Source organism: Synchiropus splendidus, chromosome 19 (genome assembly GCF_027744825.2).
Source record: "Synchiropus splendidus isolate RoL2022-P1 chromosome 19, RoL_Sspl_1.0, whole genome shotgun sequence".
Lineage (NCBI taxonomy): Eukaryota > Metazoa > Chordata > Actinopteri > Syngnathiformes > Callionymidae > Synchiropus > Synchiropus splendidus.
Window position 1 is genome coordinate 6,932,440 of NC_071352.1, and position 27,939 is coordinate 6,960,378.

The following is a 27,939-nucleotide window of genomic DNA, read 5'->3' on the forward strand; positions in this document are numbered from 1 at the left end:
AAAAAAAAATACAAAAACCTTGTTTTTGTTTTATTGTGTTTCACGTTCATTTACAAACAAATGAATGAGATCAACAAATGAAAGTCAATCAGCCATAACATTATGACCACCATGAGAAATATAAGCAAATAATTTTTTTTTTTTTGGCAAAAAGAAAAGGGTAGAAAACAAAACATCACTAGTCTGTTGCTCAAATACACTTTGATTCTTCTTAAAAACTCTTTTCCTTAAAGAAAACTCTGAAAGCTATGAAGGAACATGTAGAAAACACACCACAACAAATACACAACACTACTGCTTGAAAAAAAGATTTTTTTCCCCTAAAGTGCTATTTTTTCTGAACCTAAATTTTGACACCTTATTTACATGAGATCTCCAGGGAGCCGTCAAACATCTAGCCGTTCCGATAAGCGCTTTATTATATGGGAAATTCAAGCAGATTAAAAAAGGTGCTGCAGCGCCCCCTGGAGGCGCGGGGTGGAACATTCTTGTCGTTTGAGCTGGTGTAAATGTTACTTTACTGCTTTGACCTTTGAACCAGGCTTTGAACCAACAATAAATTAAATAAATACACAGAATTTAGGAATTACTTTTGTTTCCAACATGCATGGTTCATCATCTAACATTCCGTCATAGCTCCTCAGTGTTCTCAGCCGCTGCAGCGGATGGAAACAAGGACACACAAGATGGATGGAAAGTAGGAGCACTGTCCTGAACTGAATGAGTCTGCGGGAGACACTGGACTCAGAAGGGCTGAACATCTTTCACCTCTTTCAAACCAGACCTGCCATGAAAGTGTGCCAAACGTGACGGGCTTTATGACCTGCAGCAGCCGGTGCCCTTCATCTCCTTGTTTACATAATCCTGGAGCTTAAACTTCTCGCTGGGATCCTTCATGGACCGGTGTTTGAGCTCCCTGAGAAAGAAAGGGGATGTAAATATGAATTTAAAAACAGTTTGAAAGAGTGAGCAGAGCTGGGATTCATCTGAGGACGAAGATTCAACGCACTTAGCCACAGCAGTGAAGGCCAGATCCACGTTCAGACCGGACCTGGCGCTGGTCTCCATGTAGGGGACCCCAAATTCCTGCACAGTTTGGAGTAGAATGTTGGAGGTAGAGGTAGCATGCCACTTGTGAGGAGGATGAAATACGGTGGACAGAAGAGAATCAACCTCTTGATCTACCTTTGCGAGCCGTTCGCCTTCCTCTCTCTTCACCACACGCTCGTGAGTGACATCAGCCTGCGGGAAAGTCACATGATGGGCTGGTGAGGCTTCATGAAACAGTGCCCTCATTTTCAGTGGTGGAACTCTAAAGTCTCTAGATTTGAACAAGCAGTTCAGTGAAAACTCTCATTATTAAAAAAAAACAAAAAAAAACGAGAGCGCCACCTACTGGGCTCTGAAAATGGGGGCACAGTTTCATGAAGCCTCACCAGCCCATCACTGGAGGACACTGACAGCATTAAAACAAGTGCCATCATTTCACAGTTATGGTGTAAACGCCAAGCCAGAGCTGCTCAATAGAGATGGCAGGTGACACATTATATATTTAGAAATAATTTGATGATTTTGAGGATTCATTTTTAGTCAGAAAACAAAGTAGAAAAAAATCTTTCACAGGGAAAATGCAGTTTCAACGCAGCAATTCTAGATTCAGGACCTGAACATCCATGATGAAGGAGATTATAAGAAAAACCCGATAGGTTTTATAGTGTTTTAATAAAAAAAAAGAGTTAAATAAGTCATCTTAAGTGAAAAGCTGAAGAAAAACGCAAAGGAGCAAAGTAGAATCAGGAATACAAATTAGTTTTACTTGTGTTTTTTGGAATTTGAAGAAGGTTGGACCTCATATGTTCCTCATCTCATGAGTGTCACATAAAGAGCCTGCATGATGATCCAGTAAGCCAAAATAGGAGACACCTCCAGTGGAGGACGTCTCACCTTGTTCCCGAGCAGCATCAGCACCACGTCCTGCTGGGCATATTCATAGATCTCAGTCAGCCAGGCCTTGAGAGGAGGACAACAGAGGACAGCCCAGACAGTTATTTATGAGAAACAGCCGCCAGACACAAGATAGGAGAACCAGTCAATAGATAGCTGGATTTGAATCATAAAGCTCGACGAGGAAAGAGATAAATATGAGAGAAGCAAATATGTAGCTGCACTTTTTGGCCGAGCAATAGAGAGAAAGAGTGTGTTGCCCATAATTTACCATTCGATTTCCTGACACCGTGAGATCTCACTTTGTCTCCGCCCGCTTGTTCTGCTGATCTGCTACATCATCCTCTGAAATATATCTTTCCTCAGCTTCCACTCTAGTCATGTTGGGACAGACGTACGGACGCGTTTCCGCTGCACATTGTTTTATTCCACTGGATATTATTATAATATTTATTTATTTTTTCATTTTTGGACATATTGTTTTGTTTTTGGAAACCGGAGGCCTCAGACCGAAATTTCGTTGCCATAATATAGTGATGTGTTTTTGTGCAATGGCAGTAAAGAAAGTCTTAGTCGACACACATTATATATTAAGTATAAATACAGGACAAGACTCAGAAGGACTACTTAAAAATAAATCTCTCAAGAGAGGTACAGTCCATTAAAATGATGCCAAATGGAATCTGGATTCATCTGGAACTGGGGTGAAACTCAAGGCCTGGGGGCCAAAGCTGACCTCCAAGTTATTTCATGTGGCCCACACAAGCTTTGTTATTTTATTTTGGGTCACATGCACTTGGGTTCCTTATTGCCACTCCAACAATACTACTTTAAAAGGCAACAAAAAAGTAGCACTTGTTGATATCGTAACACAGGATGCATTCCCTGGATGTAGAGCAACAGCTGGCTCCATAAGAGGAACTGTGTTCGCCCCCTGGTGTAATTTAGACACCACTGCATCGGTAGGCAATTAAAAAATATATTTTATTTGCAGTCCAGTTACTCAACAAAAGATGAGTGAACATTTGTCAAAACTGACATCAGTTTATATAGGGGTTGACAACAGTCAATATAGGGGTTTGCCAAAGAAACTGATTTCATCTTTTATTCAGGACTCACACCTGGAGCCTCAGCCAAGCTTAAGCAGATCAATAGTAATGATCCTAGCATCAGAGCTGAGCCGAGTTTCTCTTTTTTTTTTTTTTTTTTTTTCTGCTTCCGAACTGAGGTCACAAATTAAAGCCCTGAATTCACACTTTACTGCTCCGGTTTGTTTGGCAGGACTTCGACTGAGCTGTTGGGGTGTAATCTGTTTCCTGGGCTGGATTTCCAGACGGTTTCCCAGGAGGAGGATTTTGGATCGTCTTTGCTCGCCTCATTTGTCTGTGACCTTCGTTCATCCAAGCCAGGGGGCGGCAAGTCTCCGAGTCGGCAGCATGTCTTTGCTCCAAGTTTGGAACTTTGCTTCATCCTTCAGGGGGGATAATGGGACGAGACATGGTGGATAGTGTCGTCCAAGTTTCCACTCATGGATGAGTTCAGTCATTTTCTAGACCAGTGTCTCTTCAATGAATTAAGTAATGTAAATAATAGTAATTATGATACACTTAAATTTATCAAAAATCATATGAAAGATGATGTTCAATATGCAATTACATTATATAATATTAAAAATAAAAATGTTATATATGTGATAGAATTCATATGTATATACATATATATTAATTAAATTTTCTTCTATTTTATTTTATTCTATTGTATATATTTACAAAAATGAATCTTATGGAAGTTAAAAAAATATACATATATATAAATATAAAATAACAGTATAACTAAATCTCAAATAGATTTTGTTATACTGTTATTTTATATATATATATATATATAAATAAATAGATGTGTATATATATAAAATAATTTACCTTCCACGGGATTCTTTTTTTTAAAATATATAACAATAGACATATATTTTAAAAAGTAAAAATGGGAAAAATATATATAAAAATATATATATGTAGTAAAAACATATAAAATTATTAGCAGCAGTAATTATTAAAAAATATACAAATGCAAAATTGCATATTCAACATATTTCATTTGATTTTGACTTTAATGTATCATCACTAATATTATTTACAAAGCTTAATTCATGATAGTATAAAATTCTGTTACTGTATTTTATACTATAATGATACATTTACAATTTCGTAGCATGTAATTCAATAACATGTTTGTGGATTATTACCAGAATTTGTATTTTATTTTATTTTTATTTCCCATCTCCTTTCACCATAAACCCTCTTGTTAAGCCAGTCTGCCAGACCAGGCGCTGCCACCGATCTGTTCCCAAATGTTAGCACTGACATCAGCCGCAGTGATGATGGTTGCAATGACAGAAGGAGAAGCAGATAAGGGGAGACAAAGACAAAGGGATCAGTGTCAGCGCGAGGGGAGACGAAAAAGCAGCAGGCGGCTGTGTGGTGACGCTGATGGAACAAGACGTCAACCTTAGCTACATAAGACGCTTCGTCTGATCATCGGATCCTCCTTTGTAGAACATCAGTCTGGGATTCGATTAGCTGGGATTATGAGAAGTTCGACGTCAGGACTTTCTCTCTGACACTGTGACATGCACTAGATCCCACCGTGGGCTGCCAATAGTTATCTGCATAATGAAGATCCGACACACAGCATCAATCTTTGTCCCAGTGCTGTTTTTAGTGTCGAACTTCAGGGAGCACCTTCTTAACAGTGAGATTCATGGTGGGGAAAATGTGGTTCTGCTCCAAGTCTCCACCAGTTTTTTCAAAATCATCAAGGAATCTGGTCAGTTCCCACCAAATTCATGTTAAAAAAGTTGGTGGGGCTAAAGTTACTGGAACGTAAACAAGAATGGAGAGGCAGAATAGTAGCGTGTTGGACTTCTTTAAAAGAGTTGGATGGTGCTAGCATATCAGTTAGTCGCTAATGCTGCCAACCGCTATGAATAGCTCCTCCCATATTTGACTCCATTTTGTTCATAAGTGGTCCATCTCTACATACATCTCTGTGAAGTCTGGCCTCTGACAAACATCGACAGAAAGTATGGACCCAAATGTATCGGATCCCCTGCCCCCATATTGTCGCTCAACAATTCATCGTGCAGAATAAGACAGTAAATAGAAGGGAAATGGAAAGCCTGTATCGCAGCTCTGTTCTCCACGTACCATCTGGTGCATGTAAAGTCTTGCTCCACTAAATGTTTATATTCATGTCAATATGTGTGGACAATGAAAATTAAATTCCGTTGGTCCGTTTTCCTCCTAAAGGGAATGAGGAAAACGATTTTAGTGTTTTTTTTTCATGACTAGATTTCTACTAAATTGTCCTGGCCATGTTGATGGTTGGATGAGGAAATAGCAGTTACCTGAATGTAACCTCAGTTCTAGGCTTTGGTTCTGGTTTACACACTCCAAAGGCCTGCCTTCTTCTGCAAGCGCATTCTGGAACTCTACTGCCCCCAGCAGTCCACTTGTGGTCATTGCTACTAAAAATGTTTGGGGTTTTTTTGAGAAAAAATCAGGGTGTTTCTAGTTCAAGTCATATCGACTCTCACACTCAGTTGGACATGAGACTTTCCATACTTTCCAAGCCAGCGGCATGTGGAGGTCACTCTCAGCTGACTGGGAATCCTCAGCAGAACCAGCTTCTTCTTGCTGCTGCTCATTCGTCTCTGCAGATTTCTATTCTTGTCAAGCTTTCATGTGAGTGAAGCAACAACAGACGAGCCGTAGAAGTTCGCAACAGACAACAGAACTCGTAGACGTGTTGACAGAAAAGTGGGACTTGTCCCCCGAGAGCAGGTTTGACTTTTGGGGACAAACGAATGACTCGCTGAGAGTTGTCAAGTCGAGTGTTTGCCCCCCACTTTCAACTGTCACCAGTAAATACATTAGCATGACTATCACCCGAGTTCACCCCAGTCCATCTGCTGATGGAAAACTTGGAGAATTCTGACAACCTTTTGCTGTAAGCTCTCTGGAACCTTTGGTGTCGATGATCTGAAGCAAAGTGAAACCAGTCACGATGACAGAAGCTCTCTGAAAAGCCGCAGACGAAAGCACAAGTCTCTGACTTCTTTCATCTTCCTGCTGCAGTGTCGGATAAAATCTGTGCTCATCTCAGACAGGAAAGTCAGCGGCGAAGAGTTTCATATCTAAATAATTGTGCTCAAAAGACAGGCAGCCATTTTGTTCTAGGTAATGTGTCAATTATTTCTGGGCAAAAAAACATTCCCAGGGACACAAACAGAAGGAAGAAAAATGCCTCTGAAATCTTAAGTACTTTCTGTAAAAGAAACACACCTAGACATTCGTGTCGCTGCTTTGACAGACGCTAACTGTCAACGGTCGTCTCTGTAGAGAACTGGTCCAGTCATATGTCCATATGTCAAAGAAGAAAGCCATACTCTTATGGCTCTTAATACATAGCAAGAGACGGAGAGAGGACAAGTGGCAGTGAATGGAGACAGGACTGCGACTGTATTTACAGAAAGGAACCTGGACGTTCAGTTGGACCTGGAATACAGATGTGGCGGTCAATGTGGCCTGCTCTTTTGAAGCTTGTCCCACCAGCTACAAACATCATAAATGATATTTGTGATATTTCATTCGGGCTCCATTTATTGGAGCAGAAGCAAGCGGTCCAGACAGGGACCTCCTCAAGGTCGCCAGTAGGGGGCGTATTGGTACAATGATACCATATAGATCGTGCTACTTTTGCGAAACGATAGAATAGTATCACAATATTGTCATATGTTCTGCTCCTAAAGACTGGACTGAAAATTTTGTGACTTCCTTTTTTAAAAAAATAGGGAAAAGTGTAAGTACTGCAAGACATTAGATGCTTATAACATGTCGTTGCACTATATATTATTTCCTCTTATTTCAAGATTCTCCGAATAAATGATAAATAATTGTTTAAGTAGTGAATATCTTGGCAGGTAAAATGTGTGAATAGTACTTATTTATAAGGGGTGAAAAATACTTACTCTATTAATATTCTAATTCAGAAAAAAAGAAAATGAGCTTCTAAAATAATACAGAAAATAGTTATACTTAGAATTCAAATGATAATAGTACTTTTGCATCAATACAGGCCCTCAAGCTGCACTTTGCACAACATAACACATTTAAAAAATCATATTATAGACTTTGAATATTTAATAATAATAATTTAAATACAATGAGATTTTTTGGATATATCAGTTAAATGTTCCAGTAGTTTGACGTGACTCGAAAACATAAAGTGCATCAAGTTTATCACTAATGGCAAACACAATTCAAACCCTCTATTTCGGTCCAACTTGAGCTAGAAATGTCAGCGCTTCTATCTGATCTTCCTCTTTTACTCGACAAAACAAAAGGCTTAATCTAAACGGAAAAGTAGCCTCTTGCACAGTGACATCAGGCAGAGCGATCTGCTGCCTCTGCTTCTGCCAACAGCCACTCGAGGACGAAGTGTCGCTGGAGTCACTTCAAAGCAGCATAAATGCCTCCATGTCTGCTGATGCAGAGCAGAGACTAAAAGCCTCTTGAAAACAGCTGGAAAAGCTTCAAACTTCTCTGAACCCACGATTGCAACGACAACGATGAAAGTTCTGCTGCCATCGGCGCAGAGAAAAACACAGCTAAAACTCACCCTGATATTCTCGAACGAAGACCTGCTGGTGACGTCGTACAGCAGGAGCAGAGCTGAAAGGAAACAGGGACAAACTTGACGACAAAATGAATCCCGAGCACCAGGTTCACCCCAAGGTTGAAATGATAATTAAACAAATAGAATTATAATTTGAAATTAGTTTTTTTCCTCCACTTCTGAATAACACTCCAGGAAGACTCCCAAAGAGAGCAGTAAACTCGTGGATGCTATTTCTGGTGAACAACAATAAAGACAGCAGCCATGAGAAGCTCACAAGATCCTTGTTTACATGTGGTTTTGAAGGGAACTCGTTCGGGGCGTCTCACCGTGGGCGTCGCGGTAGTAAGCGTGAGTGACACTGCGGAAGCGCTCCTGTCCAGCCGTGTCCCAAATCTGCCGAGAAGAAGACACAAGGTGATCATTGGCGGGTGAAAAAGTGCAAAATGTTTTTTTCATCTGAGCCTAATTCAAAATTGAGTGATGTATAAAAAGTGTTTGTCACAAAAGGTGGTCAGGTGGTCAAAAGGTCAAATGTGGTAACCTACAAAAGGCCATTTGACTACACTACTGAAGGTGTGTGAATGCACTCATTTCCCACACCAGTTGAAATCCTGACTATTTTTGGGGACCTGTGATGGCAAACCTAAATTTCAATCCAGTTTTTCAGGAGTTTTGTCAGTGTACCTAAATATATACAGTTTATTAGGATCTATATGAATTACATTTATGTTTATATTTCTTCAAATACACTTTTTTTAATATTTTTTCAAATACAATTTTTTGTCTCTAACACTGTATAAATGACCTGCAATGCATGATGGTTTCACTAGATCAAAACTGTAAATTGTATGTGCAAATTATATTATATTATATTATATAATATTGTATTATCTTATCTTATCTTATCTTATCTTATATTATATTACATTGTATTATATTATATTATATTATATTATATTACATTATATTATATTATACATACATATATTATATATACTAGATTTCCTTTTTCATAATATCATTAAACATAGCAGATAAAGTTTAAGACAAACAAAAAAATAGTAAAATATAAAAGTTTATTACCTGTATTTCCATGCGATCACCATTTCCTTTCTTTCATAAACATATAAGTTTCTTTCATTTACAAAACTAAATAAGAGAGCAAAACATTTGATTTACTTGTATTATTTATTTTCAGTTCTGTTTACAAAATGCTTTTAAATAATTCCTGCAATTCACATTAAGGTTACTAATTAAAATACAAATATTCACTTGGAATTAAACATTGACTTAAACATACTATGTAAAATAGTTTTACTTTTGACTGTTAAATGTTTGAAGTAGACTTTTTTTCCACCCCACTATTACTGTCCTACTTGTACTTATTCATATAATATATATTTAAACATGTTAAGCATTGGAAATATCTCAGTGAGACAGCAGGTGGCAGTAGCGTTCTGGAACTAACATGCACAACACACAGAGTAGGAAAAGAAGACAGGAGGTTCAAGAAAGTTAATTTAAAGTAGAAATCCTTCTAAAGATTTGTGCGAAGAATGAGAACCGAAATGTGTTTCTTGACCCACAGAGAGGTAAATGGCAGCAATCGCTTGCTGTTGTCCTTGGCAACAGTTCTCCTCTCTTATTGCGGGATTCCTTTTTCAACAGGGACTTTTATCCAATAACTCTGGAGCTGAACTAAACTCTCACCTGGAGCTTGACCTTCAGGCCGTCCATGGTCATGACTTTATTCTGTGAAACAACACAAAGTGGCAGGTTATTGCTCAAACGTGAAACAGCTCAGGTGCAGTTTCTGTTCCACACATCAGAAACACTCTGTTCCTTCTTCCCCTCCGCACACGTTCCGTATAAATATTTCATGTCTTGACCTCCCGCAAGCTCCCGCTGATGAGGCCTTGCTTCTTCCCTCCGGAGAGCGAGTCCCTTCTGCTCTCACCGATGCCCCCTGGATCCACGTCTCACGAAGATCTTCCTCCGCATTCAGCTTCCATTTGCTACGACGTCCAGCTAAGTGTGTCAGCGTGTGGACTCGCTGCGACCCAGCGGACGGGCTGCTTCCATAAAAGGTCAATCACTCTGGCACCAGATGAACGTCCTTGAAATTGATGCAGAACTCTTGAGCAAACATTGAGATTGGAAGCCGCCTGATCTCGGCTCTTCAGAGAAGGATGAGTACTGGTACTGGTTTATCAGCAAGAGCTTAGTTTAACTCAGGTGCTAATGAATATGTTTCCCATTGAAGCTCTCAATACAGAAATACATATATATATATATATGTGTGTGTGTGTGTATATATATATATATATATTATATATATATACACATATATATGCACTGTATATATATATATATATATATATATATATATAGTTTTGATTATTGAGTATTGAGAGCTTATATATATTATATTTATATTATATTATATTACATAAATTATATTATATATATAAAACATAATTTCTGTATTGAGAGCCAAGAAATTAAAAAGCAATTTAGGGGTAAAATGACAACATAAAAAAAAACAATAAAAGAATAAAATAAAATAAAAATACTAATAATCACAAGATGTAGTTACAGGTCTTAAAAAGGTGTGATCCCACATTATTAAATTGGTTAAATGATTATTTATTTGTTCATTTTCTATACATTTTATTTCAAGATTCTCATTAAAAAATAAACGAATATGGGAAGATTATTTAAGTTGTAAAATCTGGTATAAAAACAGAATTATTACTGTATCATTATTTTGTATTTTATTTGAGGACAATACATTCAATTTAAATTGATGGAAACTGTCATTTCTTGTTAAACTACAATGTCATTCACACTTAAGCTGGAAAAAAGAGGAATAAGCTGCATGATATATTCAGAATGGAGACAGTGACGACTAATAAAAAATATTGACGGCAGGGATTTAGGTTATTTCTAGAAGACCACATGAGGGCCATGGAGATGCAGGCAGCATGTGGCCCCTGGGCTGTCTGCCCATGTCTTGCCTATATTTAGAATATTCACCGACATGTTAAATAAATACATTTACAAACGGCATCTTATTCATGATGCAGTCAAGCCACATCATGCTTGGTCAATTTAAAACAACAAAGCTATGCTTTGAGGCCTCATACATATGTATCCTGGCTTACATAACCAAAGGGTTACAGGTTAGCACTGACTATTCAGACTTGATAATTCAGAGTTTGAACTGACTCGACACAGACATGAATTATTTTGATTTAACGTGAAAAAAACAAGACAAATGCTGAGCTGATAAACAGGAGTTGAGGTTGCTAATACGGCTAGTGAGGTTGGCTTTGATTTGGAATTTTCCGCAGTGATGTCAGACTGATTTTTGGAGCTAAACTGTCAATAGACAAATGTCTCAAATGTCACAGAACAAATGATAGTTACCAAGTAAAAAAGCACTTTCACTTTATTGAAAAAATAAAGTGAAAAATATTGGCTATTGCAACGCAGAACTTTCTTTATACTACCATTGGAGACAGTGCACTTTTTGTAAGTTTTCAAAAATCTTTAGCAAATGGATAACAGCATTATTGTTCCCCCAACAATGTTTCCAACGTCACAACTTTCTCTCTGCTCTGCATCAATGTCGCTGACTCAGCATCAGGTAATGAGAACATCTCGCCAAGAAACTCTTGTTCCATTGACCAAAAGCGCAGCAGACAACCTTCCAGCCAAAGACATTTCCAACAGTTACGGCTCCATTTAGCTTTTGGGATGAGGAAATGTCCCCCAGTGTCTCCCAGCGGAGCGCGAGTGTGAGTATACGGCAGCTTCCGAATGACAAACAGGATCATAAATTACAAATGAATGAGGAGCTCTCAGAAGGTGCTGCAAAGTGTGATCCTATAAAATATTAATGGCAGTGGCAGGAGGCTGAGAACCTGAGTGTGATCGCTACAAAAAGGTTGTGAATGAGGCATTAGTTGCATGAATAGAGACGACAAATAGGTTTCTTCACGGCGACGTCCCTGGCCCTGTGTCTCTCCAACTCACAGTTCCTTCCTCAGCCTTTCAAAGAGCTTGCTCATCTGAGACTCAGAGTAGTGACACACTAGAGAACCCTGTTAGATGGAGGCCATGAGTCTGTTTTGAATCTGCACTACTTGGCACCTTCAACTCAGTGAAGGTGCTTTAACAGCCTAATAAATCAGGAAACAATGGACAGAGTCGCTTCTTCCTCTGTGACTGGGCAGAAACCTTATTGATTTTCACGCTACGGTGACCCAGTGAAGTTTAAGAGTGATTGAAAAAGCAAGAGGAGACAAACACTACAGCGGTGTGTAAGAAAACAATCGAGCGGCTAAGTGGACCGGTCCGTCACACAGAATAACTAGTGCAATGAGATCCAACACAAAACAATGTAGGGAGAATATTGAAGGGGTTTCATTTAAAAAAAAAAAGCTTCCATCCACCAAGACATTCTGGCTCTTTCATGCTTCAGTGAAATATTAATTTGGCACCTCGGGGCCTCTGACATTCGGTCAGCAGGTGGTCAAGCTGCTGCTTATCCAGTACAAACACCATTCTTGGCTGAAGAGAAGTATGCTACGCTTTTAGAGCATGCGTTTATAGATGATCGGTTGGTTATGATCCCTGGTCGAAGCAGATTCTATCCGTCTCAGGACCAGTGGTGGCTCACACGTGGTATGAACAAAGTCATCTTTCCACAAAACACTGAACTCTGAGTATCGGAAGCCATTTCATGTTCAGTTTGCAAAGACAATTTCATACATTATAGGTGCTATGATCTTAGTCTGTTTTATTTTACTATGTTACATCTGTTTTCGGTCCTTGTTTTGACAGACGTGCATGGCTTGACGAACAATCCCATACTACTGTCATGCTTTCATTTTGTTGTTCTCGAGTTGTGTTTTTGCTTGTTTCCTGTCCTGCTTGTCTCCCCCCCTCCAGCTTTGCAGCCACAGAGCTGGCACCAATTCCGCAATAAAGCCTTCCTGATTTCTACACCTTGGTTCCAGACTGTTGTGCCAGATGGTTGCTTCACACGTCTTCCGGTAAAGTTCTCCCTCCCGTGTAGTATTCTCATGTTCATCGGTATTATTGGATTATGCGTGCATGCTAAGTTTTCTGCCACTTTCTTAGTTTGTTTTACTGTTTTTGCTGTGATTCTCAGGTGAGTGTTTGTTTACTCACATTTTGCTTTCTCCGTTTTTTTCTTCCTTGTGTCCGTGTGCGTGTGTTTCCACAACCGAGCGTTTTCTGTTCTTCGAGCCTTGTGTGTTTTATAGAGTGCGTTTATGTTCGCCCTGTTTTTAGGCTTCACTTTGATTCGCCTATTCTCTGTTTTCAGGTTTTAAACCCCGTCCCTGCTTGTTTGTCTTCCCGCTCCGGCCTTCGGTGATGACGTCCTTGCTTTCTTCGATTATTGTTTGTGTTTGAGTTTTTGTTCGTTCTCACTCTCGTTGTTCCGAGTTTTCTGTGTACCTTGACGACTGACAAGGTACACGACCTTGACATCATGACAAGTACTGTCATAGTAGTAGAAAACTTTAAAAAAATACCCGTAAATTGCCGTAAACACGAGTGATGTGTTGAATTAGAACCATATTGACAGTCACGACTAGTCAACTTGTTGGCATACACTGTGTACGTGTGGATGAACACAGGGTTGTAAATAGTTAGCGTTAAGTGCTGTTTTGAAACGCAACATTTCAGAGGCTATTTGTCCTGATGCTGCCAGAGCCTCAGCTTTTGGCGACAAACCTTTTAGTTGCTTATGGTTGACAAGATCAGCTTATCTTTGCTGCCCTAGACTCATCGAATTGACTATGTTTTGGACATTGTTAGGGTTGAAACGCCAGACTTTTTTTGTATTTAGCTTTTTCCTTGCTTACAGAATAAACAGGTCTTCATTGTGGGGACGATGGTTTTATGGTTTATATTCAGTGATATGGTAATTCATTGAATGGTTGGTGGTCAAAACCGTGGGGACACTAGCCGGCTCAGACCGGCAGTAAATGGAGTAAACACTCCGCCTGTTAGCGACGTCGATAGCATCAAAGAAAACATTTACCTGCAAAGAGATAAAACACTAACTAAACTCACTAACTTCCACTTCCTCACAACAGCCGTGAGGGAAGTCACTGAGACTTCAGTATTTTCCTAAGGACCTGGCAGACAGTGAAGCTTGCTCAGGATATACAGGGAAAAACAATGCCTCTCCGAATCTTCCTCGCCCTTTACCTCACTCAATCTGCGACGGAATATAAATGATGTGAGTGTGAAACCAGCCGGCGTGTTGTTATGATGAGCTTAAATGGCGACAGGAACGTGAGAAGAAAGTTGTTCAGACATGTGACCTCACGTGCTGCCTCCATATTCATGGAACGACTCGTATAAAAAAAGGTTTGCTGGCTCCAGGAGAGCGAGGCTGTGTATAGTCTATGCGATGTGTGCTCTCCGCAGGGCTTCCTGCCCTTTGCCTGGCTTCACTGTGATAGCCACCATCCTCCCACCTCCCCAGAGAAACAGGAGTAATCTCTGCAGCTTATTCCTAGAAATGTTGAAGCTACATGGACCAGTGAACCAGTCAGTCACAAACACACAACGCTCAGCATTTAGCCTCTGTATTCTTTCATATTGTGGGAGGAAAATAGAGCCTTTTTCTTTATCTATTATGCTTCAGCATTTTTGTATCTTCCACTTTTTGTAAATGTCTGATGTTTTTCTGAAAATGTCAACTAATGCGTCACATTTGTCCCTCTAACTCCATAACAAGCCTGTGACTAACATCATGATTCACCTTCTTTAAATTTCAAATGGTCTCATGAGTTTATTTCATAAGTAATTCTGTGTTATGTCATACACGGCAGGGCGCGAGCCGGTCGACATTATCCATTTTTTTGTTTTGGTTTTCAAGAGTTCAAAAGGTCGGTAGTCGGTCACACGTCCACCTGGGCGGGATGTTCGACTGGCTGAGCATCTGTGTGTGGCGTATTCCGCCTCAGCAGCTGTCTCCCTCTCCTCCCTCCCGCTGCCATCTTTACCGAGTCACCGCTTGATCCCAAAATCTGCCTCCGATCCAAAAACATGGCCAGTCTCCACAAACATCATCTCGTTCAGCTGCTTGGCGGAAGACGGTTCACAATGTCCACCAGGAAACACGCAGCAAAGAAAGAGGTGCGAGCGCTCCCCCGACTCATTAGCGGCTTCCACAGCTGTTGAGCATCACTACCGGCGTGTGCTTTCATTCCAGAGAGTGTGTTTGGGGGGTGATTACGACACCGCATGTGTGACTTCGAGTGTGCGATTTTGCACAAGATAGAATCTCCCATTTATCAAGTGCCAAAACACATCGCAGTAGCAATTGAGGGGAAGGCTGCACAATGTCTGACAGATTCATGGCTGTTGAAAGGGATCATCATCACTGGAGCCTGGCGTTTCCTTCTGAAAAAACCTGGTCATCATTCTCAAAGGAAGGTTGAAGGTTTACCCTGCACATTGATGCAAGAGCAAACACGATAAAATGGTATGGACGACTTAACTTACTGGTACTTTCTACCGCAAGCTAATCTGTTCCATCTAAATCCGTGTATCATTCGTTCATTTGTTTTTCATAATAAAACCAAAATTACAGAAACGAAAAAACCACTTGTTTTTTCATAGTTTGTTTCGAGGACCAAAATGAAAAAACGGAAAACGAATCGTTTTTCCGTTTTCCGATTTACTGCACAATTGGAAAATGGAAAGAACGGATAACGGGGTGATTGTTACTTTTTCATAGTTCGATTTGATGTTGACCGCATCACCCGGAAGTGAACCTTTCAGAAACGCGAGTGCACAGCAGTCTGCTTCATGTGGTTCGGAAGTTTTGTTACGCGCGAGTTCTACCGACTCACTGTTAAGCGCAACGTGGTTCAAGATCAACATTAAGAGCGACATGGCTGGACTGGACGATAACGCCGACATAATTTTTCAACTTTTTGAGGAGGGAAGAACGCATGCCGAAATTGCCAGCACACTCCGACAGATGGGTGTACTACGATGCTCCGAAATGTCAGTCAGAAGATTCTGCAATCGGCACCAGCTCAGACGAAAAGGACATGTTTCCGATGCAGAATTGGAAGTAGCAGTAATTTCCTCAATTGATAAAGTAAGTGTTAATGTTATTTCCATTTTTAGCAGGTACCTCATATCAATCTGTAGAAGACAAGTTCCGGTGCGCTAGTCTTATTGTTTGTATTTAACTGCTAAACAGTTGTTTTTGTTTGTCCAAAGAAAACGTGACATATGTATCTCAAATTCGAATCATTCATCTATTAATCATTCTAAAACCAAAATACCACAATAGTGCCACTGCAAGTGCATACAAGGCAAGTACAACAACACTTACTTACTTACTCACTTACTCGACATAGTCCATTCCTAGATGTGTGTACTGGGTATATTTACTGTACATTACTGTGAATCAATATCACAGGGTGATCCTGGGGTGGTGATGATTGGGCCCTCTCCTCCCACTGAATTAGAAGCCTGAGTGTCTCGCACTTTGAGTTCCCAAAGATTTTCCAGAGCTCAATCCCTCTGCACCTACAACCACTATTTAATATTATGTGTTGTTAAGTGTTTTGAAATGTTACCAAGTAAAGCCCTTAGTGACAAATTGTAAAAGTATATAGCTATACAAATAATGTATTACTTGCCTTATTGCCCAGGGTACAGTGCTTTGTGGCCCTTGAAGGTGTTTTTCAACCCACTGTTACAATGCAGATTAAAGTGCATTCACACTTTATCACACTATATCTAGCCCTATTTAATAAACCGTTTTACATTTACAAGGTTCGATACGGGCACCAAATAACCAGTTTTCCATTTTGATACAAGCAGTTGCCATTTTGTTGCACACGTGATGCATCTGCCATATAAACACATTTCAAAGCTATTAGCTTGATTTTCAGTTTCAATTATATAAGAAACATTTTTGTCTTCACAGACAGGTCCATCATATGGCCGAAAATTTATGACCGGATTTTTGTCATCACTGGGTTTAAGAGCAGGAGAATGTCGAGTGGGAAGGGTTCTCAGAGAGGTGCACCAGCCCTATAATGAAATGCGTCGGCAGGTAAGTCACTGACAGTGAAAACAAATGCGTGATTGATCAACTTATGTCATTGTACATTTACAATTTTATATTATTCCATATTGTTATATTTGTAGGCTATGTATTATTATTTATTTTCATCGGATAAATGATACTTTGTTTAGGGAGCACGTAACCTGAACCCTGTTCCTTACCACGCTGAGTCAATGGGCCACAAACTCCACATTGACCAAAATGAGAAGCTGGGAATGTTTGGAGTGACTCATGTACTGGCAATCGATGGATTCAGCAGCAAAATCGTTGCTAATTTCACAATGCCAGTGAAGAACAATCTCATTATTTATGAGGAAGTTTACAGGTTAGTCATGTTTATTTTTAAACCAAAGCATATGATAAGCACTTCATGTCGTTATATATATCAATCATATTTTCTCAACTATCATAATGTGCTATATGTGTTGTGTGCATGTGAATGTGAAATGAAGCTCATTTATCTCATAAAAATTCTGTAATGTACATATTTTCCGTGTTGCAGGGCGGCAGTTACTAACAATGGCATGTGGGACCAGCTCAGAGTTGATCATGGCAGAGAGTTTTTCTTAACCCTTTACGTTCAAGAGAAGTTGTCTCAACACAGACACAACACCAACAGGCTACCTTACATTCAGACAACTTCTTCTAGGGTGAGTTTTGATCTGCTAGTGACCATACATCCAAAGATCAAAAGTAACTCTCGCGGCTAACAAAAAAATTATTCACAATCAAAAATAGATGTTCTATCCCAAAATCTGAAAGAGTTTGCAATCAAATGAATCAAATGCATTTAAAATCTGACGTCATTGGTAAATGCCCTTCAATCCATCTTTCATTGCTGCTACTGTCATCAACAATTCCTTCCAAAAACGGTTGGTGCAAGGTACTCTTTGGTGGTTTATATGGGCAGAACCTGTACCATGGGCCTAGTTTTACAATGAGTGTTTTGCCATGCGGAGCATTGCAATCTAATCCCTAGTCCTCTGGTGCATGTGGGCCAGTCTCCCCTCTCCAATTATGTCATATTTTTGTCATATCAAAATTCAAAAGGAGGCAGTGGGACAACTTAGTACTACTAATTAGGTGAAAAGGTGATGATTGTGCTCATTAATGATGTCATTTTGCAAGCAGACCAAACCCCCAGGACATAGCTGGCATCTTATACTTGCATGGCCAATGTCTTCTGATATGGGTTTCTAACAAATGTTTTACAATCTCAAATATCTTCTTGTGTTTTCAACAGAACCTACGAGTTGAAAGAATTTGGCCAGAGGTCAATAATCGAGTGAACTACCCCCTAAAACAAGCTCTTGTTCACCTGCTGGATCAAGAGTTGATTGATATGGAGGATAATATCAATAAATTTTGTATCTCCAATCTGTCATGTCAAGTGAGTCAAATTGGACTTGGCAGGGTTGTCCAGTCGTGGAATGCACACAGAATCCCTGGTAAGTTATAATAACTACACTGGCTGCTGTAGAATCTCAAAACAATTTTGTCGCAACTAAAATTATTAATGTATTTTAGGAAGGGGGATACCGAACGATCTTGCTGCTGGTGGTTGTGCAGCAAGAATTCCCCCAGAGATGCTGCCCAGTGCTGGTGAAGCAGCACAAATGTATGAGCTGGAGTTGGGGTCGTCCCTGACTTGGAACTCATCCTTTGGCTCTGATCCATTTTCATCAGAGGAAGGCCGACTTTATGCTGAGCAGCTGTTTGGAGAGCGGATTCCTGACATTTCTCTTCTTTTTGACTCTGTTGTGAACAATGACCACAGTATGTTTCAAGAAGCACTGTTGTACCTGATTCATGTGACTGGAAGGCATGCAGAGTGATTGTTAATACTGGATGTACTTGCCAAACAATAAGTGAGCTCAATTATAAATAAAAGTCAAGTTTAGAACACTGCATATTTCTTTATTTGACAAAATTATAAGTATAAAACCATGTAAACAAAGGGCTGACTGCCACAGTAAAGTGCTTAACATGAACTATCTGGTTTTCCAAAACACAGTGCTAAATTATACATAAAAACTATATTTACTACAGGAGCAACTTTTCCAGTGGTGCCAGGGCCTCACCAAGTCCAGCCACTTCATGGATGTTGTCCTCTAAATCGTCTTCACGACATTTGGGGCAGGAAGTGCTGGTTTTGCACCACTCTGTTACACACACCTTACACCCAATCAGGCTTCTACAGCAGGTGGAGAACATTGGTCGTTTTAAAAGACCTGTGAGTTCATAGAAAAATGAAAAAAATAAAAGTTTAAAAAATTTCATTTGTTAAGGAGATAAAAACATTATTTAATCAGCTTTATTAGACATACAATTCATATCATTTGACTGTATAAGAACCAGGACAGTGAGAGCAGTGTAGTATTGAGTGTGTCATAGTCCATGTTGATTAATAAATTTAAGAGTACCAACCTTTACAGACGAGACAGCTACAGATTTCTCTTAAAGAGGCTGCTTCGGCTTCTGACAGAGACAAGGTTGTCGTCATCGTAGAATGACCAAATCCACTGAGATCTTTGATAATCTGTGACACTTCCTTTAATCCTTGGGCTGCCTCGACAACATCTTCAATGTCTGCTACAACCTCTTGAAGGCCAGTATCTTCTCTGCGACTGAAGAACATTTTAATTCAATGTTTAACATAGACAGACAATCACTTCAGATTCCTCAGAAAAGCTGCAGTCAGGAAATTCATAAAGGGGAAAAAAAAACCCAAAAAACAAACCACACGTACAAACCTATATTTCTATCCTTGTTAGGACATCGTGAGGTTTTTCATTGACTTCCTTGTTTCCCCAGCCTCTCACACTTAAACATAACCATCCAAAATAAATGGCTAACCTTATCCAAACTAATATCCAATTAAAATGACCTAGTTATTTTTAAGTTTCAACCCTCAAATTTGACTTCAACCTCGTTCGGAGCAGCAAAACGGTCCCAACTAAGCCATATTTCATCACAAGAAGGTGTTTGTTTTTTTTAAACAGAATCAGAACCCTTTGTGGACATCATATGAAAGTTAACACAAACATCGATCGAAAAAAGTAAAAGAGTCTTCACTGACCTCAGCCGCCTCCTCTTATTAACCTGGAGCAGATGAGCTTCAGGTACTGCAAATACTTTCCTGGAATTTTGCTTCCAGTATACTGATCCTGACAAGAATAAATAAGATTAGTCTTTGTCATAAAAAATGTTTTATTATGTTTCAACCATGTATATTCTGCCCTGTGGATTAATTATATCTTAAAGGTAAGTTCTTTTTTTTCTAAACAAATCCAAAGTACAGAGCTATTATTAAAATATGTCCTTTCGTGCGAATATCACTTGGGTGTATGCACTTTTTTCAGTTATTAAGAATGTGAACTGTTTGTGCAGAAAATATTACATTTAAACCGCGATAATTAGAACAAAAATAATAACTGTATTATACCTACCTCTTGTTCCTTCCGAATCAATTATTTTATTCCCCTGACTATCAGTCAAAATGACAGGCTCCTGTTCTCCGAGGGCTTCTTTCACCTTGTCAGTGATTGTTGCAACACAGGCCTCAAACTCTGTGAAGCGGACTGTCACCATCTTGCTGCTCTCCAGCTTTCCATTGACGACATCAGCAATGAAGACATTCCTGAACAATGACAATAACTTAGAATTTCTTGAACACATGGAAAGTATCTTACAAGTGGCCAATATGTTATATGATGCAAGGTGCTATCTCAAACAGTTTTCACAATGAGTGATTTTGATAATATTCGGATTTACTTCTCAGTCAGTCAGTGAATATACAGTGACAACATTAGCCACTCAATATATGCCTGGGGTCATCAGGTTTTTGGCAAAACAAGCATTAACACAGCTCAATTGTGGGGTGGGTAGTAAGTAATTACTAGCAAACAGTCAAGACACCGACAAAAAATATTTAGAAGAAAGTTGTTGTGAATAGGGTTTCTCTTACAAATCACCTGACAAAGGTTTTGACCAGGGTGCTCCTTGAATGTGAAGACGCAGCGCCAGCAGCTGCACTGGGTGGACGGTGAAAAGAAAATCTGACTGGCTGCTGGCAAGATGAAAGTTCCCTGGGCAGCTTCTCTAGAGAGGTGCTGTTGCCATGGACTTCATAATGACCTTTCCGAGTGAGGTCATAGCACATGAAGTCACATTTGTGTCATCTGTCAAATAAATGGTCTCTTTTTGTACCTAGAAGTATTTAGGATAGAGAAGATTAGACATTGATCATATTCATTTACTTAGATTTGAACGCGCATTTTAAGAAACAATTCAATTCTCCCCTCATTTTTGTACACACAAATACTTCCTGTCGCTTTCAGAATGGTTATTATTCAAATGTAATTAGTGTAATGTAATCCCTGAATATAACATGATTTATGGTTTGATCTGCCAGTGCATACCGTGAGGATAATCAAAGGTCTAAGGTTGCACAAGAATCTTTTACACTCATAGTGAACATTATGGTTTGGCAATAATTGTGTTGGCAACACTCGGGGGACAAAATTAACATCTACAATTGCAGGATGTAGTGACTACTATAGCAATCAACAACGCATGAAACTTATTATAACTATAAGTTGGATTGGTTATAATAACCCAATAACGCCAACTCATTACTGGCATCACGCTATCCGACGAAACTTCGACGTAAACTTGCTTCACAAAAGTTAATAAGTAACGGACCCCCCCCCCAATTTCATACAACGACTTACCTGGAAAATGACACCTATTTTCTCTGTACTCAGGTCTTCTGGCCTTAATGTGACCCTTTTCCCCTCCCTAAACAGCACAAATGTGTTCTCGTTCATCTTTATGAGCTTGATCACCGAGAGGTTGCCGCCGTTGTGCACTCGCGTTTCTGAAAGGTTCACTTCCGGGTGATGCGGTCAACATCAAATCGAACTATGAAAAAGTAGCAATCACCCCGTTATCCGTTCTTTCCATTTTCCAATTGTGCAGAAAATCGGAAAACGGAAAAACGATTCGTTTTCCGTTTTTTCATTTTGGTCCTCGAAACAAACTATGAAAAAACAAGTCGTTTTTTCGTTTCTGTAATTTTGGTTTTATTATGAAAAACAAATGAACGAATGATACACGGATTCATCTACTTCCTGGTCTGACGCTGAATGCATCGTGACTGGCTGACGTGTTACTGTTCATTTTGCCATCGCACAAAAATCAGAATCGACTTCTTCGTGGGCAATTATGTGCCATGTAGGATACATTTATACTTTTATAGCAAAAACACTTTCATCCTTACAGAATTTTTCCAGGCTACTTCCTGGTCCATCTGCCAGACCAGACCTGCTTGGTAAAAGTGCCATTGAATCCTCCATTCAAAGTATCATTTACTCATAAAAAACATTGTTTACACTGCAGTTATTTTATGATAAAGGGAGCGATTTATATCGTCAAAAATAAACACATTTTCATGCACATTATACTGTACAGCATTGTCTTTATTCCCCTTCAAATAATGGTTCTTATTACAGTATATTACTGAACTCATATTGCAATGTATCATATCACCACTTCTGTATCGGCATATGTATTACATATGTATTAATACAGAGCCCTAACCACAACACATACTACTCCCTTTAGTAGCTTTTAACAAGGCATTCTAGCGTGCTTGTGCTGAAAAGGGCGCCCTATTTTTCATGCTGCTTTATTAAACGTGATAGATATCTTGAGTCAAGCTTTGGTGCCACAAAGCTCTTCTGTCGCTGAAGTCTCTTGAGTGATATTTCCTTCTTGGCTCGGCTTCAGGTAGAGGGTACAACCTCTGAAAAAATCTTAGCTAAAAGCCTGGCTTCAAGCAACTCTGGACCTCACCCACCTACTGATACAGCTCAGTTCACAACCAGAACTACGGCTGTTCATCAGCTGTCCCCAGTCGGTCCTCATTGAGATCCGCCTGCCTAACAACCGCCAGCGTCAACACACACTCGGCCCATTTAGCCTGCCTGCCGTGATCGATTCCTCTGAACAAACAGCTGGTGAAACCAAGAAACGCTGTTCAACAGAGAGTGAAAATACAACATGTTCCGACCGTGTAATAAATCGAACGCAGCTAGTTTGACTGACAAGCCATTATGGAGGTCAGAAAAAAAAGCCAATATTTGAAAGTATACTGGACTTCTTGCCTTATGGAGCCTAAAAACATGCCGTTCTATGAGAGTTATTATTTAAATAATGAAGGAGGGGAGTCAATGACAAACATCACTTTCCAGTTCAGTGTCTCTGTTACGCTCGGTTGGCATCATAAGAATCTGGGGCGAAACTTCATTACTTTATATGGCTGATATTAATGTTTCACATACCACAGTGATGGATCTTTTTTTGCTTCCATGCTATTACGCAATGCTCTTTTTTCCCACTTCAATATTTGGAAAGCCCACGAGATCGCTCTTCTTTCCGTCGGAACCAAGCGGAAAGGCGCCTTGTCTGACGGCCTCCACCTCCAAGAAAATACAAACTCCAACTGAGAATAACATCAGAGGCAAGAGAAACATGAATCAGAGGGGCTGTTTGTTAAGTTCACGGTTCCCCTGTGGCGTTTAAAAATGGAAAAAACGAGTGGGCGGTCTGGCCGGTGAAATTGCCGCTGATTGAATATTGAGAATTTAACCACCTGAGCGTGAATTCCAAACATCCGAAAGAGCAAGGCCACTGGATGCCGAGAGGAAATCCAGTTATGTGTGTTTTTAGACGTCAATAAACCCTTTTCTGATCCAGTTACGCAACACAGTTACCGTGAAGTTCGCGATACCGTCTCCGTGCCATGAATGCAGGCCTCACCACGTCCCCACTCTCATTCATCACCCTCGGAGCAGGACTGTTGTTCCAATTTGAATCCACAGTCCCTCAAGTCCACTGTCCAGACTGCACAGCATCCAGACTTCTTTTTGACAAATTCCTCCAATCTGTTCTCCGTGCTGGGGCAGGCTGGCTATCGAGTAATGAAAGCATACTTTCTGCTGAGAGGCTATAAAGCTGTGTACTATCTGTCGTACTGCTATATTAATCTTCTGAATCTGTTTGTGATGAACATATTCTGAATAATTGTTTCGCACTCACCATTTAATATTGGCCAGCCACAGTCCTACTGTTACTGCTAAACTTCATTCTATATGCTCCAACACTACATTTTATGGTACTTTGGATGTGTTTTTTTGGTGTTTCCCCTGTATCTATATGGCTCTCATGAAGTCAATTTACTGTAAAAACTGCAACTGTAAAATTGATCATGATGAAATACATCTATTTTATTAGCATCATTGTCGTTTTTGTTGTTGTTATTATTATTAATTTATCCATTTAACTCAAAATTTCCGTTAATTTAATATGAGACTTTTTAATACTTGCAATAAATATTACTTTGCTATTTTCTTCTGAAATGTCCAATTAAATTATGAAAATCATAGAAAAATCTATGCATGTATTTTTTTCATGTCCATTGAAATGAATTGAAATATAAAATAAAAAATAAAATAAAATAAATATGTTTACATTTTGCTGGAATAATAATAATAATTATATATATATATATCACTGCTTCTGATTCTCCCGATTTTTTGGCTTCAACTCTCTCTGTGAGCTCTAAGGAAATGTAATTGTCCTCCTCCACCCTACAGGCTCGTGCACCTTCATCCTCTAACCACGTCACGTCCACAGCTGAACGGATGATACATTCAGGATCAAAACATCCAGTCTAAACACTCAAATGGACTTGAGATGGTTAGTATGCAGGTCCTCATGACGTCCTTTAAAACTGTCAGGATCCTTTTAAGGAAGAGCAGCTGCCGTTGAGTCGCAATGTTTGAATGTTTGTCCATTTCCAGACTGCCAATGATCCTCAGAGAATTTATCTACCAGGTGTAACAGAAAACTGATTTTCATTTTGTTTACAAATTGAGCAAGAGCAGAGGCGGCGCGGGGTCAAGGGTCAAGGATGCCGGCGCATTTCAATCAGCGAGGGCGTCACTTCAAACTTCACTCATACAAACACTGCAGCTTCCAGCAGCAATGATGGGTTAAAACAAAATGCCTGTTGAACAAGGCTGAGGAAGGAACCGCAGTTTTACATTCACTTTTAGTCCACTAACAATTCTCTTTGCTTGATGTAACATTCTCGATGTCTTGGCCGTAAATATGGTCTCATGTACTCATGGAAAAGTGACAACAACATGAGCAGAACCACACAGAAACAGCTCTGACCTCTGCTCCTTCCCACTCACCTGCCCATCTGTTACAACTTGCGTCACCATGGCAACCGACGACCTCGGCTCTCTGATTCATAACTGTATTGTCGTCTGCGGTCCGTGAGAGTCCGGCTCACTCCACCGTGTTTGTCACTCTAGTTTTACGTTTTCATGTTTGAGTTGCTCTACAACACGCCTGCTTGGATTGAATTGGACGCACAATGTTGCACTAGTCCACTACTATACCAAAAAAACATTGTTGGGACATTAAAAATCGGATCTAAAATCTGTCCTTGACACTCTGAAGAGGAGACAGTGATTTTTAATCCTACCAGAGATAAAAACCTCAGTAAACAAAAACAAGCCTCTTTGGCTTTGAAGTGCAAACAAGATCAAATCCCGGCACGGCGCAAATTGGCTTTCATTTCCACCAAAGTTTCTAAAAATAAAAACAACAAAACATGACTTTGTCGCGCGCACAACTTACTTATTGAACCGTATTTTTACAGCGGCATTTTGTGGTCGACCTATGTTCGTATGAGAGCAGCAGATGGCGCTGTTTGTTTTGTCTGGGGGGGGCAACTGGCTCTGTGCTGGAAAACTCTTCTTATGGAAGATTAATAGTGAGTGTCAGAAGAGAAGGTAAGAAAGAAGTCATGTGCAGCTTGTAGCTCCCGCAGTGATCTGAAGGAACCATGAACACTCAAGTCTATTTCAGTGCAGGCTTCTGTTTCCAGAGCCATATTTTGCTGATTCTGAAGCCAGTCGACTCAGTGGAGACCCCCGGGGCTGAAGCCTTCACTGTTTCTAAAGGGCGCTGGGGTCACTCTTCGACGTCTGAAGGAGAGCAACTGCTGTGAAGATGACAAGCGCTCTCCTGCGAGAACGTGTGGGGCCGAGGAACTGGCTCGTCTGACTTGAATCTAAAGCGTGTCGTGCTAATTAAAGAAATCGATACGACACCGTGTCACAGTCCAGTCATGACTTGGGAGCAAAACCATTTTTACCATGGAAAAATCCAATCCTTATGCAGTGTATTTTACACCCAGGGACGTGAACTCACCCTGAAGTCGATGCCCACAGTGGAGATGAAGCTGCCCGCCAGGAACGCTCCGTCCTTGAATCGGACCAGCAGACAAGTCTTCCCAACTCCAGAGTCTCCAACCAGCATCACCTGGCAGAGTTCAGGGGAAAACATTTTACCCAAACTCCTCTGCGGTTCATACATGGCAAATATTTCACTTCTTGCTGAGCTCGCAGATTTGCCCCACTCATTGATGTGGAAGCCGAGCTCAGGTCTGCTCAGAGACATGAACCGTGAGAGTTAATGGTTCCTCACGGGGACGCAGATGAGAGGAGCGAGGAGATGAAAGAAGAAGAGAGGGAAGAAGGAGGATGGTTTATTAAACAGCTGCTGTCAAAAGAGAAATTCCACATGCCTCTTCACAACAGTCTCCATGTTTTTAAACCTGACAAAGGAGATGAACCATCATCTCTCATTGAAGCTCCATGAATTCTGAAACAAATGGACCACATTTTCATGCAGCAAAAGATAAAATAACCCCCCAAAAAATGAAGATAAATATGATAATTCCAAGACACCTTGATGGCAGGACAGGCATCGGAGACTTCCACCAACAGGGCAGGCATATTTTACAAGGAAGAACCAGAGCACCTACGTGGTTTCCCTTTAAAGCTGCGTGAAAGAAGCTGGTCAAGTCTGGTTTGTTGTGCGTTTCAAAAAGGCAGGGTGGTTAACTAGGGTGACTGGGTACATTTGTGTGACGACTCCCTTAAATTAAATTGGAATGAGAAACAAATAGAACAAAAGAAACCATTCAGTTGCTCAGCTCAACATTAGAAAAACAGGTGTAGGACAAACTAGCACTCTGAAAGTTCAAACCTCTGCCAAGCAGCTTATTTGGACCCATATTATGATTTTCACCGGGGTGCATCATCGGCATTTCCTTGGCTGATACCGACTAAAACACACACACCAAGACCTGAGACATTTGTGTAGTCTTCCTTGGCGTTTTACCCCAATTGTGAAAAAACTCAGGTCCATTGGTTTTTCCCTCTAGTTTGAGCCGTCGTGTCCGACATGTCCTTGAAAGTTTCATCGAAATATATCTCAACTTGTCTTTCAAACCCACAGACAGATGATCTCCTTGAGGGGTTGCAACGACACCACACAACACAAACACACAAGTGCGACTGGCATTGCCTGATAGAGACTTTGATCACAGACTTCAGTGAGGACCTACCATAAATCCAAAATGACACTCTGTTATGATGGTTTATGTGTCTTTTATCGACACATCTGGATCAGTCAAATGTGAAAAGAGACAGAGTTTGCATAGAACTCTTCATACCAGCAGAGTTTCTCACCTTAAAAGCGATGTCATAGAACTCGCTGCTGTGGCTGTTGGCGGGTCTGCTGGGATGGACCACCCCGTTCATGGGGACGATCCCCGGGCTGCTCCACGGTGCTTTCCCGGTGCTCCCTTTCCCAGCTGGACTGGAGGTGGATCTTCCCTTCCCTGTCTTCTTACGAGACATCTTAATTCCCTTTGTGGACAAAGTCTGTGCGCGAGGAAAGAAAGTTGCAGAGGAACAAGCGCTCATCCGCTCATCTTCCTGACACTCAGGAGTGAGAGTGAAGCCCAACAAGATGTTGCGAGCTACGCGTTTCAGGTGAACCAGCGACGGAAGAGACTCGTGTGGAGACAGCGCCATCTAGAGACCAAACAACGGGACAGCAACATAGTCAACATACATTTGGTTTACGGGGAATACATACGTAAGTTAGTCAACTAACATAATGCTTAAACCCCGTTCATGTTCACAGCAAGATTATTATTATTTCATACATTTCCCAAATTTCCACAAAGATTTTTTCCCACTAAAGTACATTATTTGTAATTATTTTCCAACGACTTTATAAATGAGTTA

At 40.2% G+C, this 27,939-nt stretch overlaps 3 protein-coding genes across 3 annotated transcripts; 1 reads left to right on the top strand and 2 right to left on the bottom strand.

Moving 5' to 3' along the window:
* Nucleotides 1-24: 24 nt before the first annotated feature.
* LOC128751013 (ras-related protein Rab-26-like) lies at nt 25-27,624 on the bottom strand. The gene is made up of 9 exons (XM_053851737.1): nt 27,376-27,624; nt 26,051-26,161; nt 9,334-9,375; nt 7,950-8,016; nt 7,624-7,676; nt 1,945-2,010; nt 1,186-1,242; nt 1,010-1,086; nt 25-916 (listed from the first exon to the last, which is right to left on the bottom strand). The coding sequence occupies exons 1-9, from the start codon at nt 27,610-27,612 to the stop codon at nt 817-819; spliced, it is 810 nt and encodes a 269-aa protein (XP_053707712.1). The 5' UTR covers nt 27,613-27,624; the 3' UTR covers nt 25-816.
* Nucleotides 15,577-18,300, top strand: LOC128751014 (uncharacterized). Its single transcript, XM_053851738.1, has 5 exons — nt 15,577-15,781; nt 16,622-16,750; nt 16,894-17,087; nt 17,265-17,412; nt 18,006-18,300. Exons 1-5 carry the CDS (start codon nt 15,659-15,661, stop codon nt 18,219-18,221), a joined length of 810 nt encoding a protein of 269 aa, XP_053707713.1. The 5' UTR covers nt 15,577-15,658; the 3' UTR covers nt 18,222-18,300.
* LOC128751012 (uncharacterized) lies at nt 18,764-21,627 on the bottom strand. Its single transcript, XM_053851735.1, has 6 exons — nt 21,496-21,627; nt 20,737-20,971; nt 20,212-20,402; nt 19,842-19,929; nt 19,190-19,389; nt 18,764-18,993 (listed from the first exon to the last, which is right to left on the bottom strand). The coding sequence occupies exons 2-6, from the start codon at nt 20,922-20,924 to the stop codon at nt 18,806-18,808; spliced, it is 855 nt and encodes a 284-aa protein (XP_053707710.1). The 5' UTR covers nt 20,925-20,971; nt 21,496-21,627; the 3' UTR covers nt 18,764-18,805.
* Nucleotides 27,625-27,939: the final 315 nt, after the last annotated feature.